The 21774-nt window shown below is 46.6% G+C and overlaps 2 protein-coding genes across 4 annotated transcripts in view; both read right to left on the reverse strand.

Moving 5' to 3' along the window:
• Positions 1-4162, reverse strand: part of DNAJC18 (DnaJ heat shock protein family (Hsp40) member C18) — a 31663-nt gene extending 27501 nt beyond the window's left edge. Inside the window, exons 1-2 of the mRNA XM_086411925.1 lie at positions 3779-4162; positions 1944-2130 (exon numbers count right to left, since the gene is read on the reverse strand). Coding sequence (XP_086268051.1) covers positions 1944-2130; positions 3779-3818 — 227 coding nt within the window. The 5' untranslated portion in view covers positions 3819-4162. The remainder of the gene's footprint in view (positions 1-1943; positions 2131-3778) is intronic.
• An 8532-nt stretch (positions 4163-12694) lies between these two features.
• On the reverse strand, positions 12695-20792 carry ECSCR (endothelial cell surface expressed chemotaxis and apoptosis regulator). Of its 3 annotated transcripts, XM_086411946.1 has the most exons (10): positions 20659-20792; positions 17087-17137; positions 16880-16933; positions 16318-16446; positions 15853-15900; positions 15098-15211; positions 14600-14698; positions 14342-14378; positions 13195-13291; positions 12695-13037 (listed from the first exon to the last, which is right to left on the reverse strand). In XM_086411946.1, the coding sequence occupies exons 1-10, from the start codon at positions 20717-20719 to the stop codon at positions 13029-13031; spliced, it is 699 nt and encodes a 232-aa protein (XP_086268072.1). In that variant the 5' UTR covers positions 20720-20792; the 3' UTR covers positions 12695-13028. The 3 variants fall into 3 exon arrangements, with proteins under 3 accessions (XP_086268072.1, XP_086268073.1, XP_086268075.1); XM_086411947.1 differs by lacking the exon at positions 17087-17137; XM_086411949.1 differs by lacking the exons at positions 16880-16933; positions 17087-17137.
• Positions 20793-21774: the final 982 nt, after the last annotated feature.

The following is a 21774-nucleotide window of genomic DNA, read 5'->3' on the forward strand; positions in this document are numbered from 1 at the left end:
GCTGGAAAAGGAAGCTTGGTTAAGAAATGTCAAATATGGCTTTATAAATAAAGTCCTGCCCTGTGATGAAGTGGCCACCCTAGCCCAGAGAGATGCTCAGAATTGGATATGGATGAGAGCGACCTGCCTGTGCTGACCCCAGTGCTCTGTCCCCATCATCCCGACCCTCTGGTTTCAGTAGATGTCCCTAGATGGGCTGAGCCATGTGCAATAAGAACATGGATCTGCTATATTTCTTGACTAGAATTCTGAAATTGTATATCTATAAATATATGTTTATTAAGTGAAAAAAAGAAAAATAACGATTTTCGTATATTGATCTTTGCTGAAGTCATTTATTAGTTCTAATAGTTTGTGTGTGAATATTCCTTAAAATTTTCTATACTAGATCATAACATATGTGAATACAGTTTTACTCCTTTTTTCCAATCTGGTTGGCTTATTTTTCTTGCCTAATTGCCCTAGCTTGAACCTCCAGCACAATGTTGAATAGTAATAGCTAGAGTGAATGTAGTTGTCTTGTTCCTGTTCTGTTTCTGATCTTGGAGAGCATCAAATTATTCATCATTAAGTATGATGTTAGCTGTGGATTTTTTGTAGATGACCTTTATCTGGTTGAGGAAGTTCCTTTCTATTCCTAGTGTACTGAATATTGTTATCATGAGTGTTGGATTTTGTCAAATGCTTTTTCTACACCTATTGAAATGATCATATGACTTTTGTCTTTTATTCTATTAATATGGTATATTACATTATTTTATTTTCATGTGTTAAACAACCTTGTACTCCTAGGATAAATCTCACTTGGTCAAGATATATAATCCTTTTTACATGTTTTAATGTTGCAGAAATCTGTATCCATCTTGTGATGCTTTCATCTGCTTTTGGTTATAGGGTAATACTGGTCTCATAGAATGACTTGGAAAGTGTTCCCTTCTTTGGTATTTTCTATAATAATTAATGAAAGATTAGTTAATTCTTCTTCAGACATCTGGTAGAATTTACCAGTTCAGTCATCGGTGCCTGGGCTTTTATTTGTGGGAAATTGAATTTATCCATTTAAGTTCTCTAATTTGTTTGTTGGCATATAATTGTTCACAGTATTCTCTTACATAATCATTATTTTTTTAAGATTGGTAGTGATATCCCCTATTTCACTTCTGATTTTAGTTATCTGAGTCTTCTCCCTTTTTTGGCTTGGTCAGTCTAGCTAAAAGTTTGTCAGTTTTGTTGATAACCAATAACTTTTGCTTTTGTTGATCTCTATTGTTTTGCTATCCTCTATTTCATTTATTTTCACTCTATATTATTTCCTTCTGTTTGTTTGAATTTAGTTTGTTCTTCTTTTTCTAGATTAGGTTATTGATTTGAGATTTTAGAAAAATAAACATTTATAGCTATAAATTTCCTTTAAGTATTGGTTTAGCTGTATCCTATATGTTTTGGTGTGTTGTGTTTTCATTTTCAATCATCTCAAAGTATCTTCTAATTTTCCTTGTGACTTCTTCTGTGACCTATTTGTTATTTAGGAATATGTTGTTTAATTTTTACACATTTGTGAATTACCCAAATTTCCTTCTGTTGTCAATTTCAAAGAACATACACTGTTTTATTTTAATCCTTTTAAATTTATTAAGGCTTGTTTTATAGCCTAACATATGGTCTACTCTGGATAATATTCCATGTATACTTGAGAAGATTGTACATTCTGCTGTTGTTGAGTAGGATGTTGTACAGATGTCTGTTATGTCAACCTGGTTTTCCCTGATTCTCTTAGAGTAGAAGCAGGGCAGTTACTTCAGATTATAGCCTAACACTCCACTTCCACCTAACTTTGCCTCTGAGGCCAAGATGTTATTGTGCTTCAATGATAATAATAATAGCAGTCATCTGCTCTAGGCACTCTACATAAAATCATTCATCTAATCCCACCACAGGCTCACCTTTGTACTCCAAGCAGTTGCTCCTCTGTATAAGTGGAGTTCCCCTCACCCTGTCTGGTCTGACTCCATTCATTCTCAGACTTCTTTTCCTTCTGTCCCTTCATGCAGTTACAGCAACCACAGGGGTCATGACTTTCAGGAGGTCTGTCTTCTGGGTATTTGTTTCTTCTGACTGCATCAATGTAAGCTGCAAAACAACAGTACCTCCATAAGGGTTCACTCTGACCTGCAAATCAACTTTGCTACTGGCCTTAGCTATCTGGGAGGCTGCCTATAGGCCAGTGAATGTTTGAGGGCCAGGTTAGTGGTATCATACTGACTTTTACAGATCCAAATCCATACAAAGCAGAAGAAACATCTTCCTTGAGAAAACAATACAGAAAATATAGAAGCAATCATGAAAAACTTTTAATGTCAGAAACATGAAGCATTAAAATGTCCATCATCCCTATAGGCATCAGCCAGCAAATAATCTTGATTCAGGGCCAGTAAAGGCACTCCAGAGGCATCTGCCCAATACCTTGGATTTAGGGCAGCACCACGGAAGTCTATTTCTCTGTGGTTCATGGTCAGGAGAGAATTGTTCATAACATATTTTTTTTTGTTGCAATATTTTCCACCACTAAGATTTAAAGTAGAGATGAGTTCAATGTTTAAATGGTTACAGAACTAATACATACAAGACATTTGGCTAGATAGATCAAGGAGGTGTATCAGTAAGACCTACTCCTGACCACAAAGAGGTTACTGTTTAAAGGGAGAGAATTTAATTAATCATAATGCCTGCAGAGTGTGAAGAGGGCCATAGGAATATAGTCAAAGAAGGCAGAATGCTCATGTCCTGTCTAGAGGATCTGGGTAAGACAAAAAACCCTTTTCTCCTGCTTAATATCTTAGTGACTACCCGTTGCTCCATGTCCAGATCTCTTCTTATGGGCCTAGCCTGTCTCTTTAGCTTCAAATCTCACCACAAGGTCCTCTGTACTCTACCTTCTACCACAACAATCTCCCTTCAGATCAGCAATACCTTGTTTTCTCTGGGCCTTAGCACATGCTGTTCCTTCTGCCTGCAAAACTTTCTCTAAGTAGGTCTGGCTAGCTCCAGCACATCCTTCATGTCATCATATGTAACGCTTTCTTCATGAGGCCTTCTCTGAAACCCAGGTCGTGTTGAGTGCCTTAACAGTATACCCCCACCAAATCTACGACCTTGCTGTGTAGCCCAGGACATTTTGGGCTTCTTTTGTAACTGACTGTTTACCTGTCAAACTCCCTCAGTAGACTGAGAGTTCTGTGGGCTCAGGGGACCATGTCTGTCAAATCCATAATGCAGAATACATAATAGGCATTGGTTCAGTCCTCTTTGCCTGACTGTAGGATGGAATGGGCTGGCCTATCCGTCCCAGTGCTGGATGCAGGGGCAAGACGAAACCCAGGTCTAGGGTCAGGCAGCCCAGTTTGGAGGCGAGGATAAGGGCCGGGTAGGCAAGCTGCGGGAGACCGCGTTACCCCGCCCACCCTGGCGCGTGCCGGGCTTGATAGCTGCAGGCCCTGGGCGGGGCTGGGGGCCGGAGGCAACAAGTCGTCACAGGTGACTGTGGGTATCGAGCCGGGTCCTCAGCTTGAGCCAACGCTTCTGGATTCCATATCCCGGTCCCCTGTCCTGGAGAGTCTCCTACCTCACCAGGAACCCCACTCAAGCCCAGCATCTTCTCATAGGCCTCTGTCCTTCATCTCAGGCCCAGGATCTCAGCCCTTTCAAGTGCCTTCAGGAGTCCCATCCCTGATTTCTCCGAGACCCTGCCCTGTCCCACCCTCCAGCCAGGACCTGGTACCTTCCGTCCAGCGCTCCCCGCTGCCCAAAGTCGCTGCCATATCGGTTCCCAGTCAGCAGGTCGGCCGAGCCTCCCCCGCGCCCGAGGCTAAAAGGGAAGGGGGGCAAAAAAGCGCGAGGCATGCTGGTCATTGTAGTCCAATCCATAGGAACTGCGGCTCACTGGACTACAATCCCCGGCCTGCATTGCGCCAGGGGTCGCAGCTGCAGTGGTGTAAAGGGGCGCGACCCTTGAAAGGCCTGTGGAGGAGTGTTGCTGCCAGTTGACTGTTAGCGGCTCATAGCTGCTACTGTGACAACTGCGGGCAGAGCTTTTCCTCATTTGTAGCGTGGGGATAGTGGCTTCCACGCCGCATAACAGCTGGGAAGTTCAAGGAGACGCGATGAGATTCACTGGGAAAGACATTGCAAACTATGGGCTAGAGGGTGACATTGTGACTATTTTTAGCCTCAGGGATGTCCTTTTAAAATATACGCTGACCCCCTAATTCTGTGTAAAAGTGTGTGTTTGGTCCAGGACAAGTTTTGGTGATGTTGAACCCAGCTCTGGGAAGAATCAAGGAAATTAAAAGGTGAGAATTTTATGTGGTTAGAAGGCAGCGTCTCTGGCATAGTTTCATTAGAATGTCCAGTAAGAGTAAGGCGTAGAGAAAGAAGAAAAAGTCAGGTTTTGGAGCTGGCATTAGATTCCTATATTTGCTTTTCCTTAGTCTTCATCCATCCCAGGATGTCTGAAGTCTCCATCAGACATCCATCCCTGAAGTCTCCAGGGCCCCTCTGAGACTTCTCTCCTCCACCCCATTCGTTTACTGGACCCATCCCCTTTTCTGAAGTACCAGGCCCTAGGAGATGAGTGAAAAGGAAATGAAGAATTATCCCTGCATTTTCCCACTCAAGTTTGCATGGAGCCTAGTGAAGAATAAAAGCGATTCTTAAGTGTCCTTACTGATTCATCCCTGCAGTGAGTTGGGATGGCCAAAAATCAGGTCTGCAGAAGTGAAACATGATCATGTACATCCTCAAACAAAAAAATCACCTGGAATTCACTGAGATCTTAGTCACAAAGACCAAATAAGTTATGTCAACTATGATATCAAATAACAGCTACTTAGGTAGTTGGGGTGGAGTGGGGAGATATACAGCCCTAGACACAAACTGAAAGGGTAAATGTCTTCAGTTGTAAGCAGTTCCATCCCTTCCCTGCAGTCATGGCCCTGGGATACATGAACATCAGTGTGTACACAGAAGGCTGGGCCCTGAAGAAGCCACTTGTGCTCTTCAGACAAGGGGTCTGATCAGGGACATCCTTTAGGTGGTTAAAGGAAGCTTATTTGGTTTAGGGAGGCTAGACAGACTACTCTAGAAGATGAACAGGGAAAGGTGGAATATGTCTTGAAGTCCAGGGACACTAAACTAGAGTCAAAGATGTCAGAATACCATGAAGTCAGAGGTATCTGGTTGAGAGTGGGCATGCTAGAGCATTATATGGGAGAAATTGGATTGAGAAGAGTGCTATGAATTATGGGGCTACTTAGGAGTAGGGTCACAGACTACTAACCAAACTGATCACATTGACCGCAGCCTTGTCTAACTCAGTGAAACTTTGAGCCATGCCGTGTAGGGCCTCCCAAGATGGACGGGTCATGGTGGAGAGTTCTGACAAAACGTGGTCCACTGGACAAGGGAATGGCAAGCCACTTCAGTATTCTTGCCTTGAGAACACCATGCTGCTGCTGCTGCTAAGTCGCTTCAGTCATGTCCGACTCTGTGTGACCCCATAGACGGCAGCCCACCAGGCTCCCCCGCCCCTGGGATTCTCCAGGCAAGAACACTGGAGTGGGTTGCCATTTCCTTCTCCAATGCATGAAAGTGAAAAGTGAAAGTGAAGTCGCTCAGTTGTGTCTGACCCTCAGCGACCCCATGGACTGCAGCCTACCAGGCTCCTCCATCCATGGGATTTTCCAGGCAAGAGTACTGGAGTGGGGTGCCATTGCCTTCTCCTGAGAACACCATAAATAGCATGAAAAGGCAAAAAGACAGGACACTGAAAGATGAACTCCCCATGTTGGTAGGTGCCCAATATGCTACTGGAGATCAGTGGAGAAATAACTCCAGAAAGAATGAAGAGACAGAGCCAAAGCAAAAACAACACCTAGTTGTGGATATGACTGGTGATGGAAGTAAAGTCCGATGCTCCAAAGAGCAATATTGCATAGGAACCTGGAATGTTAGGTCCATGAATCAAGGCAAATTGGAAGTGGTCAAACAGGAGATGGCAAGAGTGAACATCAACATTTTAGGAATCAATGAACTAAAATGGAATGGATTTGGTGAATTTAACTCAGATGACCATTATATCTACTATTGTGGGCAAGAATCCCTTAGAAGAAATGAAGTAGCCATCATAGTCAACAAAAGAGTCCAAAATGCAGTACTTGAATGCAATCTCAAAAATGACACAATTATCTCTGTTTGTTTCCAAGGCAAACCATTCAATATCACATCCAAGTCTATGCCTCGACCAGTAATGCTGAAGAAGCTGAAGTTGAATGGTTATATGAAGACCTACAACACCTTCTAGAACTAACACCCAAAAAAGATGTCCTTTTCATTATAGGGGACGGGAATGCAAAAGTAGGAAGTCAAGAGATACCTGGAGTAACAGGAAAATTTGGCCTTGGAGTACAGAATGAAGCATGTCAAAGACTAATGGAGTTTTGCCAAGAGAACTCACTGGTCATAGCAAACACCCTTTTCTAACAACACAAAAGAAGACTCTAAACATGGACATCACCAGATGGTCAATACTGAAATCAGATTGATTATATTCTTTGCAGCCAAAGATGGAGAAGCTCTATGCAGTCAGCAAAAACAAGACTGGGAGCTGACTGTGGCTCAGATCATGAACTCCTTATTGCCAAATTCAGACTTAAATTGAAGAAAGAAGGGAAAACCACTATACCATTCAGGTATGACATAAGTTAAATCCCTTATGATTATACAGTGGAAGTATATTATACAAATAGATTCAAGGGATTAGATGTGATAGAGTGCCTGAAGAACTATAGATGGAGGTTTGTGACATTGTACAAGAGGCAGTGATCAAGACCATCCCCAAGAAGAAATGCAGAAAGCAAAATGGTTGTCTGAGGAGGTCTTACAAATAGCTGAGGAAAGAAGAGAAACTAAAGGCAAAGGGGAAAAGGAAAGATATACTCATTTTAATTCAGAGTTCCAAAGAATATCAAGGAGAGATATGAAAGCCTTCCTCAGTGATCAATGCAAAGAAATAGAGGAAAATAATAGAATGGGAAAGACTAGAGATCTCTTCAAGAAAATTAGAGATATCAAGGGAACATTTCATGCAAAGATGGGCACAATAAAGGACAGAAATGGTATAGACCTAACAGAAGCAAAAGATATTAAGAAGAGGTGGCAAGAATACACAGAAAAACTATACAAAAAAGATCTTCATGACCCAGATAACCACAATGGTATGATCCCTCATTTAGAGCCAGACATCCTGGAATGTGAAGTCAAGTGGGCCTTAGGAAGCATCACTATGAACAAAGCTAGTGGAGGTGATGGAATTCCAGCTCAGCTATTTCAAAGCCCAAAAGATGATGCTGTGAAAGTGCTACACTCAATTTGCCAGCAAATTTGGAAAACTCAGCAGTGGCCACAGGACTGGAAAAGGTCAGTTTTCATTCCAATCCCAAAGAAAGGCAATGCCAAAGAATGCTCAAACTAGCACGCAATTGCACTCATCTCACATGCCAGTACGGAGAAGGCAATGGCACCCCACTCCAGTACTCTTGCCTGGAAAATCCCATGGACGGAGGAGCCTGGTGGGCTGCAGTCCATGGGGTCACTAAGAGTTGGACACGACTGAATGACTTCACTTTCACTTTTCACTTTCATGCATTGGAGAAGGGAATGGCAACCCACTCCAGTGTCTTGCCTGGAGAATCCCAGGGACCGGGGAGCCTGGTGGGCTGCCGTCTATGGGGTCGCACAGAGTCGGACACAACTGAAGTGACTTAGCAGCAGCAGCAGCAGCAGCAGCAGCAGCTCATGCTAGTAAAGTAATGCTCAAAATTCTCCAAGCCAGGCTTCAACAGTACGTGAACCATAAAATTCCAGATGTTCAAGCTGGTTTTAGAAAAGGCAGAGGAGCCAGAGATCAAATTGCCAACATCCATTGGATCATTGAAAAAGCAAGAGAGTTCCAGAAAAACATCTATTTCTGCTTTATTGACTATGCCAAACCCTTTGACCGTGTGGATCACAACAAACTGTGGAAAATTCTTCAGGAGATGGGAGTGCCAGACCACCTGACCTGCCTGTTGAGAAATCTGTATACAGGTCAGGAAGCAACAGTTAGAACTGGACATGAAACAACAGACTGGTTCCAAATAGGAAAAGGAGTACGTCAAGGCTGTATATTGTCACCTTGCTTATTTCACTTACATGCAGAGTACATCATGTGAAATGCCAGGCTGGATGAAACACAAGCTAGAATCAAGATAGCTGGGGGGAATATCATTAACCTCAGATACACAGATGACACCACCCTTATGGCAGAAAATAAAGAAGAAGCAAAGAGCCTTTTGATGAAAGTGAAAGAGGAGAGCGAAAAAGTTGGCTTAAAACTCAACATTCAGAAAACGAAGATCATGGCATCTGGTCCCATCACTTCATGGCAAATAGATGGGGGAACAATGGAAACAGTGAGAGACTTTATTTTGGGGAGCTCCAAAATCACTGCAGATGGTGACTGCAGCCATGAAATTAAAAGATGTTTGCTCCTTGGAAGAAAAGCTGTGACTAACCTAGACAACATAGTAAAAAGCAGAGACATCACTTTGCCAACAAAGGTTCATCTAGTCAAAGCTATGGTTTTTCCATAAGTCATGTATGGATGTGACAGTTGGATTATAAAGAAATCTGAGTGCTGAATTTATGCTTTTGAACTGTGGTGTTGGAGAAGAACTCTTGAGAGTCCCTTGGACTACAAGGAGATCAAACCAGTCAATCCTAAAGGAAATCAGTCCTGAATATTCATTGGAAAGGCTGATGTTGAAGCTGAAGCTCCAATACTTGGGCCACCTAATGTGAAGAACTGACTCATTGGAAAAGACCCAGATGTTGGGAAAGACTGAAGGCATAAGGAGAAGGGGAAGACAGAGGATGAGATGGTTGGATGGCATCACCGATTCGATGGACATGAGTTTCAGTAAGCTCCAGGAGTTGGTGATGGATAGGGAGACCTGGTGTGCTGCAGTCCATGGGGTCACAAAGAGTTGGACATGACTGAGCGACTGAGCTGAACTGAACTGAACTAGGAGTAGGGTCCAGGTTCAAGAATTCTGGACAAGATTTGGGAAGCTGAGGCCTCTTGGAAATGTCTGGTACCTCAATGACCTTTCCCGTTATCCTCTGAAACCTCACTTCCTCCACTTCTAGATGGCTTGGTGACTTCTAGATCAGTAAAAAATGGTTTAGCATACAACTTTCTCAGATATTACCATGCAAATATATCCATCAGCTCATTTACACTTCAATTAACACTTCTGGGTGAATTTTTCTGTGACTATATCACCAGGACTAACTTAGAACTCCAAATCCTCAACATTTAGAACACGTCTGTGCCAGTTTTTGCTTAAGCACGCCAACTACACAACAAAAATAATTCGCACTGTCAAATTCAATCTCTGTTTGGTAAAAGAGGAAACTGTGGGCTTAAAGGGCTCAGGATGGAGGTGCTGGGGAAAGCAATCAGCAGGAAGAGTGAGAGCACCTGGGAAGGAAATAAGGGACAAGAACTTGGCCTCAGACTTGAACCTCAAAGAAAGGGAGGTAGGTGCAGAAAGAAGTTCAAAGAGATGAGAAAGGACATCCACAAATCAAGGGGGAAAATGCTGAGCATAGCCACACAATGTTTCCTAGCAAATTCAATAGAATTGAGTAGTACCAGCCTGCCTTGCCTGGAAAATCCCATGGGCGGAGGAGCCTGGTAGGCTGTAGTCCATGGGGTTGCTGAGGGTCAGGCACGACTGAATGACTTCACTTTCACTTTTCACTTTCCTGCATTGGAGAAGGAAATGGTAACCCACTCCAGTGTTCTTGCCTGGAGAATCCCAGGGGCGGGGGAGCCTGGTGGGCTGCCGTCTATGGGGTTGCACAGAGTAGGACATGACTGAAGCAACTTAGCAGCAGCAGCAGCAGCAGCCTGGCTTTGGGAAATTGTGTTCAAGACCTGGGCTGGGAGGTCTGCAGTAACTATTCATCTGCTAAACCACTTCACCTAGAATCAGCCTCAGATTTTCTATCAGTTTCTCTACTTTTAGAAAAATTTGTTGAACTGTAGTGAATTTTTGCTGGTGATACTGAGGTTTGCTGTGTCCCCTATATGATTGAGATGCTGCTCCATCCAGCCCTGGAAGAAAGATACTGAATAAATCATCCTTCTGTTTGATGGAGCCTGTGCTCCTGAGATGACTTTTCAGTTGACCTCCCATTGGATGCAGGGAGAAGCAAGGGAAGAACACATAGCAAGTAGCCCACCCCTGCCACCTGTTCCTGCCTTGGAGTCCTGGAGTCCTATGTTAGCACAGGGAGGAAGCCGTCCAGTAAATGACCACCATCCTGTTGTCTAGACATCAAGGAAGAAATATGGGCTCAGGGAAGCTGCAGGGAAAGGCTATACTTGGATTTCCTGTCAGAGGTGGGGTTCTGTATTTACATAAATAGTAGGATTCTCCAGCAGAAACCCCTCTAATATAGCTTGCTAGAGAGCAGAGTTCAGCATGAAGTGAATTCATCCTTAACCTCTTCCAAAAGGGTATTTATTTGACAACAGGAAAGTCAACTTGGCTAATGTGGTATTTCAATGTCAATTTCAGGGTAAAGGCTTTTAGTCTCTTGTTGATAGCAGTTCACCCCATCTCTCCCACATATAAATTCCTTAGGACTAACAGCTCATATTTGCATAACATTGTCCAGAATCAGGGGGAAGTTTGTGGCCTTATAATGAAGATGTCAACTGAGTTACCTAGAATGAAAGCATGTCCTTAACCTAATTAGTCCAGCATGATAAGGAACTGAACCAAGTCCCCCTCTCAGTCAGAGTAACAATAACAATTCAAAAAGAATCCAGTACTTCTAGACATTGTTAGGTCACCTGGAGAGTTCTGTCCCAGTGAATGGATTTTTGTACTGGAACTGGCTAGGAAGTCATGTGTTTTTTGCATTGTGGCTTAAATAAAATATATCAATTATTTTTAAAAGCTATAGAATTGCTGTCACATGTTGGGTACTCCAGGAAATAGAGTCTCTGAGATTTGTATGCTGAAGGTTTATTGTTGAGTGTTCCTAACATTAAGTTTCGAGTTATAAGGGAAGCAAGATTAAGCAGAGGGAGAAATTGATATAAGGAGTCCAGGTCTTCACCCCTACCTCCACCCCCATTGACTGGTCATAAGTCAGCTATGAGCCCTCAGCAGCCAACACTCCCAGCAGTTTAAGGTCAAGAGTCTTGATCCTGAAGTGGGACCTGGGTAGTGGTACTCCACATTATCTGCTGCAGTTGCCAGCTAGCCCTTTTACTTTCCAAGTGTCTTCACATTTACTATTCCATTTTACTTACCAAGTAGCCTGTGAGATAGACAGGGCTAGGCCAGGATCATTCTTCCACATTGATGCACAACTAACACGTAGGAAAATCTAAGTCCCAGAGTCACCCAATACTTGTCTCTGGCTCCCACCCAGAACGATCTCTGCTCAAAATATTGTGTTCATTTTCTCTTACATCTTGAGTTTATCAAGTGTAGAATATAAGAACTAAAAAAGATAGGGAAGACCAAGTAGTCTACCCACCTCACTTTAAAAGTAAGAAAATAGTTTCAGAGATGGGGATGGTTTCACCCAAATCAAGCTGCAAGTCTGTGGCAGAGCCCAGCCTTTTAACTAGATTCTCTGCACTCACAAGCCAGTTTTCGTGACCTCTGATGTACTGGGCACGGTGTACCACATAGAAGCTACAGACATGAGCAGGTTACAGGCCCTGCCCTAGAGGATTTTACAATCCAGTCGGTTTCTTCAGACCACTTTAATAGTTTCATTGAGACAAGTAGAGTGAAACTTTCTGTTCTAAGCTTTCTCTATCCTGTTACTTCATAGAGTCTAAATCCAGAAGAAAATAGCCTATGGTTGCTTCAGAATGGCTGATTTGTATTTTCCTGTGTTCTAAACTGCCATCAATCAGATGCTTACGGTGCTCCATGCAGACATACCCAGATGACTCTTCCATTGACTCTCCCCAACCAAGATTCACTTCCAAACCAGTGTCACGGTAGAGATTACTAAGAATACAGATTACTTTCTTTTTCTCATTCTCTTTAAATGACTTTACCGTGTTTGTGAACCTTCATTCTGTTTCTCAGACACAGAAATCATAGCTGTGTGGGGCAGAGGGGGTAGATTTAGGTTTATGAAGTCATAGATCTATCCTTCCCAGTGCTATTCCCACCGGTAGGATGAAAGTGAATCACGTCTACTTGGGGCAGGCAGAGGACATTTGCCTTTATATTATTCAGCTCTTGTCACCGAAGTGTCTGAATCAAAATGCGTTGTACCTCTCGTGTTCTCACTCTGCAGACCAACTGGTGACAGTTGGTCACTGTTTATAGCTCCTTTTCTGTCCCTTCTATTGGAGTGGTTAGTCCTCATCACTACTTAATAAATCAATTAGAACAAGGCAGACCTAATAAAACATTTTCTCCACTTCCCAAGTTTCTCAGAGAGCTCCCTACAGGGGTAGAAATTGTACACATGCCTTACCTCCAAAAGGAGGCCCCAGAACTGCTAAAACACTAAGAAATACTCATGGGAGCATAGACCTTAAAAGAAATTAGACTGCAGGTCAGAAAATAACTTTAATGCCAAGGAAAAAGGATCAGTTCATTTTGTCATTCTCCTTGCTCTGGCTCCATAGACTCCTTCCTGTGACTTTGAAATGGCAGGGAGGAGCAGGCTGTGTTTCTAGGCTGACTGTTCACATGGGAAAGCGTCTCTCATACTGGCAGCTCCCTCTCAGATCTGGAGGGATGCTAGTGTCCTTTCAGTCTGGGAGTAAATGGGAAACAATAATTTATATCTGGTTCATTGCCTCTACTGATTCCATCACCTTCTTCCTTACAGTCACAGGGCAGTTGCATCATCATCAGATCCATTGGGACCCAAGGTTGCTTTTAAAGAACCTGCAAAATAAATACATAATGAGGATGGGTGACGTTATTAGCTATGTTGGGTAGGGAAAGAAGAGTCTGGGCCTTCGAGAGTATCTCCTTTCTGATTAAGGAGATAGAGCCTGAAAGGAGGAGGAAGGAGAAGGAAGGAACCAGGGGAAAAATGCACCTTCTCTGCTGAGGGGCATCCTTTGCTGTTATTCATGTTGATGTTCTTCATCGAGATAAGAGTGATGCTCTCTTTCTCTCCATTGGCTGTGGAACCGCTGGGGAAGGAAGGGAACATGGGTTTTAGAGAGAAGAAGCCACAGGGCATTGAGGGTCAAGGAATTGTTGGGGGGAGTATTGAAACTTAGACCTTTGTTTTGAGAAGCCTTTATTTTGGTGGTAGACTGTCATCAAATGAGTATGTGCTTTGAAGCCCAAAAGACTTGTGTTTAAATCTTAGTTTTAAATCTTACTACTTGTGTGACCTGGACCAAGTTAAAACCTCCCCTGCATACTAAGTTGCTTCAGTCGTATCTGATTCTTTGTGACCCTGTGGAGTGTAGCCCACTAGGCTCCTCTGTCCATGGGATTCTCCAGGCAAAAATGCTGGAGTGGGTTGCCATTTCCTCCTCTAGGGGATTTTCCCGACTCAGGGATCAAACACATGTCTCATGTCTCCTGCATTGGTAGGCAGGTTCTTCACCTCTAGCACCACAACTTCTCTTAAGTCTTATTTTTTTAATGTAGATATTTCTGCATTAAAATGTAGAATGCAGAATGTGTAAAATGCAGAAATATCTGCCTTGAAGAACTCTAAGGACTTGACAGAATATTCAGTTCAGTTCAGTCGCTCAGTTGTGTCCAACTCTTTGCAACCTCATGAATTGCAGCACGCCAGGCCTCCCTGTCCATCACCAACTCCCGGTATTACAAAATACCTAAGATAGTGCTTGACACATACAAGGTGTTTAGAAAGTGGTTCCTTAAATACGTACCCTCTGTTTAAGGAGTATATTAGAATCTGAATTCCTTCGCTTTTCATGAAGAGGCTAATAAAGGCTTAGCCTTGGGGATAAAGGATTCCTTGGGGGTAAAGTCCATCTCCTCTCGCCTGACAGTTTCCTTTCAGTTCCACCCCTATCCTGTCCACCCCCAGCCCTGGCCTCAGTGAGGCTGTCAGGACTCGTGTGTGTGTGTGTTGGGGGGGGGGGTGTGGGGTGTGGGTGTGTGTATGTGTGTATAAAAAGCAGGAAGCATTGGTTCCCTCTTGGAGTGGAGGAGTAAGAGGTCAGTAAATGATTCTTTCCTTGCACTTCTAATAGTCTTACCTTTCAGAGAGCCCTGAACTCCCAGGTTTCTGGGGATCTGTAAAAACCCAAAGGCACAGGTTAGAGGCCACAGGCTGTAACTCAGAAGGCCAATTGGCCCTTCAAAGCCCACCTAAGTGGACCACCCCCGCCCCATTTCTCATTTCTCCTGCGTGCTGTTCCTTCCCTCAATTCTGGGCTGGGTGCCAGGCCTAGAGTCTGGCTGTGGGTCCCTCATCAAAGAGAGGCAAAGCGGGCCCTGAGAGTCAGGGCATGTACCTTCAGACTCCTTGTTCTTCCGACACTTAAACCTTAGACTGACCACACTGACCAGGACAATCACCACAACCACTAGGATGGCAATGAAGCTGATAACACCTGAACAGGGAGAAGAGTGGGGTGAGGGAAAGGCAGAGGCAGGGACAAAAGAGGGCAACAGGAGTCCAGATTCCCTTCCCAGCTGAGTGCTGTTTATACAGGTTCTGGGAGCAAAGTGAATTCCCCTTCACTCCCAAATGAATGCGCTCTCAGCCTGTATCCCTGGTCAAAGTGACTTCCACAGCCCACCCCATCCTCTCTTAAGAACATGGAGTCCAGCAGAGTCCAAAAGAGCTGAGTGGAGGGCCAATGGAGGCTCCTTCCCCACCAGCATCTTCTTCATCAGTCAACCCTCCTGAAACAAATGGGCAAGATTTGAACTTTTGTTCCCAGACCCAGAGTTCAAGTCAGTTCAGGCATGAGCCTCCCATCCGCCACTCCCCACCTTCTCCCTCTCACCAAATGCAGCCACAGTGAGCACCGTCTCTGACGTGGGGCTGGGTGGGACAGTGGAGTCTGCTGTCGTCCTAAAACTCATGTTGGGTGATGTGGAAGTAACATTGTGAGAGGTGTCTAGAAAGGAGCAGGGAGGGATGGAGGTATCAGTGGAGGGACTGACTCAGCCTACATGAGAAAGCCAGTCCCTTCCCACTTCCCCCAGGTAGAGGACTGAGGAGAGAACTCCCACAAGAGACACCCTCCCACCCTCCAGAACTGGGAGACATGGGATCACGGGAAGAGCACTGTGGTTGCTCATGTTCCTAGTTCCAGAGGACTTCAGAAAGTTCAGGATGCTTCCCCTCATTATGCTTTTCCCACCACACCCGTGGGGCCCAGAGGAGGGCTGCAGAGATAGGGAGTCAGACTGGGCTCCTAAAACAAAACACAGGGAGCCATCTGTGTTTTGCCAAATGTTGAACTGGGAGGAAGGAAGGGCACTGGAAGTTTGTCCCCAGGCACTGACCTAAGAAGTCAGGCTGCCAGTTAATGGACACACGTTTCTGATGCTCTCATAATGCAGTACTGTTGCCCATCTCTGCCCAGCTTCAACACATTTACTGTAGGCCTGATTGCAATTCCACAATTCCACTTCCTTATCCTTACCCCCCGCCCCACCAAATAAGGTGGGAAGTATTAAAAAACTCGAAGAGCAGAGGGCTGGGACAAGAGAAAGGGTCAGGGCTCTCTGCTCTGTGAGCACAGACAGGACATACCTCCACTCATGCTGTCACTGCTCCTGCCACTGCTCGGAACATCAGCGCCTGCACCATAAAACAGGGCCCAGATGGAAGGCACCCACCCACTCCTGGTTTTCTCCCATATTGCCAGGTGAAGGCCAACCTGCCCTGAGAAGCGTGTAGCCCTTTCCCAACCCTTTATGCCTTCCTTTCCATCATTTTGCATTTTCTTACCCCCGCTCCCCGCCACTTATCCCATCTATGTCTTTATTAATTCTGAGTCCAGGCTCCTTTTACCTTCACTGTGACCCATTCCTAGCTCCATTCTCCCCACCCTCAGCCCCAGGAAGCTCTAGTTGTCTCCCAAAGCAGGGTACCACTGGTGTGGACCCTGGTGTGAACCCTCATTGTGGGGCAGGACCCTGGGCCTCCTGAACAAGGAAGAAGGAATTCAGTCAGACATGACCCGGTGTTTTTCCACCCCCGGCCCTGGGTACTCACTGAGTCCTGACGTGTGTTTCTGTGACTGGGACCAAGTCGGTCCCGGAGAGGACGGCAAGTGATCAGCCACGGTGCTTGAACTCAGAGTCACGGCTTCCGTGGAGAACTGTGAGGGCGTCTCTGATGCTGCTGCAGATTAGGAAGCGCATGTGGCCTGCTTAGGGCCTCAGCCAGCATGTGACCAGCGAGGCCCTTTAGTCCCAAACCTGCCTTCAGTTCCTCTGGGCCTTTACCTTTGCAGTGCCCTCTGTCTGCAGTATGCCCTACCGCCCTCCAACCCACAGCCTCCATCTGACTGACTTCTTTTTGGGCCTCAGCTTCAGAGACCACTCAGTCTGGGATGTCTGGCCCTACATCTGAAGGGGTTGATGTTGCCTGGGTTCCCATAGCACCTTTGGCTTATGCCCATCGTGACCCTTCCCCGCCTCCTAACTGTCAATGTGGGGTCCTATTTACTTGTCTGGTCCCCTACTACTCTGTATTGTCCTTTAGAGCAGACTCCATGTCTGCCTCCTTGTTGGACCCTGTCTGGATGACATCTATAACCTGAGCAGCGGGGTACCTGTGGTCCAGGTGCCGGACAGAGGGCTTAAGCTGTTGGCCTCTGTGGAAGGACCTGCAAATATAGGCGGAGGGCAGTTGGAGGCTGGGCAGGTTTGGTGATGCCACCACGCTCCCTAGCCCACCCAAGAACCCTTGGACTCCAAGCAGGTCTAAGGGCTGGGGAGAGGGCAAGGGGCAGGCTTGGCCACTCGGCAGCCACACTCACTTGTTTCAGGGGAAGCTGGCTGTGTGGTTGAACTTTGACTGCTGAAGGCTCCTGAAACAGATCATCTGAGACTGAGGGTCCACTGCCTCTGACTGCTCTGTCTCCCTCTCTTCTTCGCTAAGCTGGTGTTTTCTAGACTTTTCTCCCTACCCCATCCACCACCCAATCATCCATCTCTCTCCACTCTCAAGGCATGTGAGAGATTACTGCAAAACGGGCCTGGAGCTCTTCTTTCCTAAGCACCCAGCCCTGAATGACACAGCTGGAAGCTGCGGCCGGCAAGAGAAAGGCGAACATACAGACTAGCTTGGCGAGCTTTCTGCCCAGTGCGCACCCTGGAGAGGAACCCAGGCCTTTTGGCTTCCAGCCCCCTGTGCTAGAAGGCAGACAGCCTGGCAGAGGGCTAGAGGATGTGACTCCAGCTCGTGGTGCCGGCTTCCTCTGTGACTCAGTCGCACTGTCACCACCACTTCATGGTTCAGTGTCCCAAAGTCCTTTCCGGTCTCTTCAACCCCACATGGGTTACATACAAACCTGACATGAATCCAGGGGAAGGTTGTTTCAAATTAGCAATATGTCCGAGGACAGAGGGCCAGTGATAGGACACGTCTAGACAAAGACCCAGAACTCAGGCCTCTCATTTAGGTCTCCCTACAGTGCTGCAGAGCCATTCCTTTTCTGTGAATGCTGTCATCCTGGCCTTGCCCCAAGGGAAGGGGATGAAAAGATGTGGTGAATAAGATGGAGTTAGGGGCTGGGCTTGGTGTCTGGGCTGTCTCTCTGTCCCTCCTGCTGGAGGGGGGGCCTACAAAGGAAGCAAGTTCTGAGGTACACACGGGAAGCAAGGAAATTCTAGAATGAGCAACCAGTGTACTCTAACAGGTATAGGCTACTTTGGAAATGGTCACTGTTGGCCAAACCCAGGGAGGAGCAATTATCAGGAGGCCCCGGTCACAAGCCCTCGTTCCCTTTTCTGTATGTACACGTGTGTGCTTGTGGGCCTCCACGTAGAGGCCGTGTGTGCTGGTGTGCCCATACATGTGTCCCCTGTGTGTGTGGAACCTCTTTGCTCATTTTCCACAATGAAATCATTCCTGAAACCTGTGAACAATGTGAAAGGAAAACATCGTGGGGAAGTGGAGCCGCCCAGCTGGGTTCCCGTCCTCCACTGGCTGGGCAGGGACTGCAGCCACTGGCCTGGCCTCCTGCTCCCTCGGCCCCTCGTCAATAGGGAAGCACCAGGCCTGGAAGCCCTGGGGCCCGGGTGAACAGAGGCGGCTAAGGGCCAGGGGCCCGCCCAGCCTGGGACAGCCTGCTGGTCTGTTTATTTTCTTTAACCACTGCCTTTTTCCGTGAGGCTATCACTCAGATGGAGAGGAATTAATTGCTTCCAAGCCCAAGCTTGCCCAAAGACTGGGCCACGTTTTTCCAGGTCACCATCTCTCATAGCCCCATTCCCTCCTTGGGTGGGGGTGTCAAGCGGGGAGCTAAAGCTTCTAGGTGCCCCAGCCTAGAGAGAACTCTTCCCAGCTGACCCTGGGCGAACCCTTTCAATCTGAGGCATGTCTATCAGTAATTGATAGACATATATCAGATAGATCAATCTATCAGTTATTGATCAAGCATATCTAAGGTACCATCTTAGTTCTAGAAAGTTATAACTTTGGTTTTTAGTGGGAAGGCACAGTTCACTGCCTTCTTGCACTTTTCTAGAAGCAAAACTAGTTAGAAGGAGTTTCAAAGTCACAAGCTCCAACTAGCAGTGACCTGCTCTCTCTTTGTCTACCGTCTCCCCTCCTCCAACCAGAACACTGTGTCAACAGTGGATTCCTCACTGAGGAGAGGAGGGACTTGGGGAGCTTGTGTTCCTACAGGCGGAGGTGCCTCAGGCCACTGGGCATGCAGAACTGGAAGAACACTGACCACAGGGATTTCTTATTTTCTTGTGTCCTCTCCCTTATTCCTACCTGCTTCATTCCCTTCTAGCCTCTCTCCTCTCTGTCTTGACCACCACCACACTATGTTCCTCAGCAGCAGACTTAAGTAGTTAAAATCATGGATTTTGTAGACTGATGGTCTTGGGTTCAAGCCCTGATTCTGTCACTTACTGTCTGACCTGGGCCTCAGTTTTCTTTAAAATGCAAGTGATTTTAGTAGCCCACAAGTGGTTGTGAGGATAAGAAAATGCACACAAAGCACTTAACATAGTTCCTGACAGCTCATGCTCAAGAAATTCTGGACATTTTAATTTTTGCCCCTTCTCTTTAATCCTCTAAGTTTCAAGTCTGCCCTGAATCTGTGTCTCCACAGTCAAGTCTCTCTGTGAGCCTGAATATCCTCGAAAGATTCTCCAATCCAACAAAGAAGACAAGAGTGAGCGCTCTGAGATCCTGGGAGGAGCGGTTAGGATACTCAAAGGTGCTCATGGTTCAGGCAGAAAAACTAAGGACATTCCCAGCCCTGGTGCTTGCTTGGGGCAGGAAGGCAGGTGGGGAAGCTGGGAGAAGCCTAGCTTTGTGAAAATGTCCCCTCATGAGTCTCACTTTTTCATTTCCTCCTCTGCCATTTCTGCAGTTTCTACAACCACCTAGTCCCCGAGCCTCAGGTCAAGTGAGTGACTCTGTCCTCCTGGGAGGGGGTCGGCAGGCATAGGATTGGGATGATCAGAGTTTTACACTCAGTCTTTGGGCTTTCAGAGACATGTCTGACCTCTCCAGGAGACAGACTGTTGGAGTACTCAGGCCCTCTCACCCACCACCAAAAAAAAACCATCCTCCCTCCCCTCCCCATCCAAATACTCTAGAACTTCCTTCTGCTGCTTTGAGCACATGCTCCTAAATCCTCGGCGGAGGGCTTGTGGAGGGTGGAGTGGGGGTGGGGAGGGGATGACCAAAGGGAAGTTTCTGCCCTGTGAGTCAGAATCTCCTGGATTTCTCATGATTCCCAGCAATTGCTCCCTAATTAGAAGACCCCTTATGAGCTACCTCGTAAGTCATAAGCTACCAGAGCCCTGAGATGTGTTGTTCCCAAGTCATTTCTTTTGGGGATGATTTCATCTGGCCCCCTAGATGAAATGTGTACAGTTTCTTAGGCAAATAGTTCTTTCTATCTAACCTGAGTCTTCATTGCTGTGATTTGACTGTAAAGTCAATAATTGGAGATCCTAGGTTGTTATTCCTCATATGAAAGAAGAAAAAAGATCACCTGTGAAGCCCAAGGTACAGACCATTTTGTGCTAGGACAGCCTGGGGGGAGCTTTCCAGCTTGAACCTCACACCAAGACAGTCACTTCCCACATTTCAGGGGGCCAGCCTCTCTGGGGGGCCCAGTTCTCCCTGGAAAGTTTCCCACCAAAGCATTTAAGAATATCTCTATTTTACTGCTGCCTGGGAATGACCAGCTCCCCATCCAAGTAATCCGCTTCATGACAAGGCTCTGGAATTTCCCTCCAGGAGAGTGAAGCCCTGGATGGAGAGCCTGCGTGCTGTGCGTGTCCCAAAGGAGGGACAGGCGCCCAGAACTGCTGGCCACTGGAGAAGAACTGCTGAAGGATGGTGGTGGGTGCCTCTTACCTTGGAGCAGGAGGAAGCCCAGGATGGCCCAGCGCAGCTGCGTTTCTCTGACACTCCCCATGTCAGCTTGGTCTGCAACCGGCAGGCAGCCTCTGAGTGGAAGCTCTGTCCATAGTGGAGAAGAGAGAGGGACTGCTGGGGCGGGGTGGGGGGTGGGGGCTGGCTCTCCAGGAGCTTCCTGTCAAAGAATAGAAGGAAACAGATTGGGACTGGCTCCAGGGGCCCTGCTCAGTCAGGCAGCCCAGCTGAGGATGTAAGGCCCAAACAGCGCAGCGCCTGCGCCCAGGCTCCTTGTGGCCTTGGCTAGGGCTACGTGGTCTCCGCCAGGACCTGGGCACAAAAGCCTGTGATGGCGACCTGGCCCCGCACCCCCTCTCTTCCCCTCTGCAGGGGTCCATCTATCCCTCCACACACCACCCAGAGGTTTTCTTGGAGTATCACTCTGTCTCACTGAGCCCTAAAGCTCAGCCGCCCACCCTCTGTAGACTCTGAATCCTCTACGCACCTCTCCCTCCTCAGGCCTCCAGATCCAGCTGGGACTCCTTGCATCTTTCAGGGAGGTATTACAACATTCTTGTTACTCTGCATAGAAAAACTAAAGGACCACGTTCTAAGCATCCCTCCCTCAGCCCTCCCCTCGTGTTGGGGTCCAGTGTTCCCTGTGCTCCAGCAGCACCCTGTCCTTAGCGTCCAGCCAGCCAGTTGTACTCACTCTGCAGGTCAAGTCAGAAACCCAGTGACCAGAGCTTAAGTGAGCTTGGAGGTTGAGTGGAGTCCCTAAAAATCAGCATGTGTAGCAGCTGGGCTGAGAGACAAGAAATCAGGAGGCTTACCTTCTGGGATCAGATCACAGGGTGAGAGGAGTTCCTAGGGGGTCTCCTGGTCTCCAAACTAGAATAAAGGGTGGTGGCTGCACAGTGAGGAACAGATTGAGGGATGGCTGGTCCTATGGAGTTAGTTGGGAACCAAAAGTTATCCTTTATAAACTGTTTTCAGGGGCACTTCCCTGGTGGTCCAGTGGCTACGACCCTATGTTCCCAGTGCAGGGGGCCTGGGTTCAATCCCTGGTCGGGGAACTAGATCCCACATGGTGCAACTAAGACCTGGCCCAGCCAA

The sequence above is a fragment of the Bos grunniens genome, chromosome 7 (genome assembly GCF_055505025.1).
Source record: "Bos grunniens cultivar Pamir isolate PY7600 chromosome 7, Bosgru_T2T1.0, whole genome shotgun sequence".
Taxonomy (NCBI): Eukaryota; Metazoa; Chordata; class Mammalia; order Artiodactyla; family Bovidae; genus Bos; species Bos grunniens.

What these genes read in the sequence shown, in the direction of transcription:
- ECSCR (XM_086411946.1), bottom strand. Translation starts at nt 20,719, where the DNA reads ATGGGGAGTGTCAGAGAAACGCAGCTGCGCTGGGCCATCCTGGGCTTC. An exon ending in GGGCTTCCTCCTGCTCCAAG is followed by an intron (nt 17,138 to 20,658) that starts GTAAGAGGCACC and finishes GATCTGTTTCAG; the next exon opens with GAGCCTTCAGCAGTCAAAGT. An exon ending in GTCCGGCACCTGGACCACAG is followed by an intron (nt 16,447 to 16,879) that starts GTACCCCGCTGC and finishes CCTAATCTGCAG; the next exon opens with CAGCATCAGAGACGCCCTCA.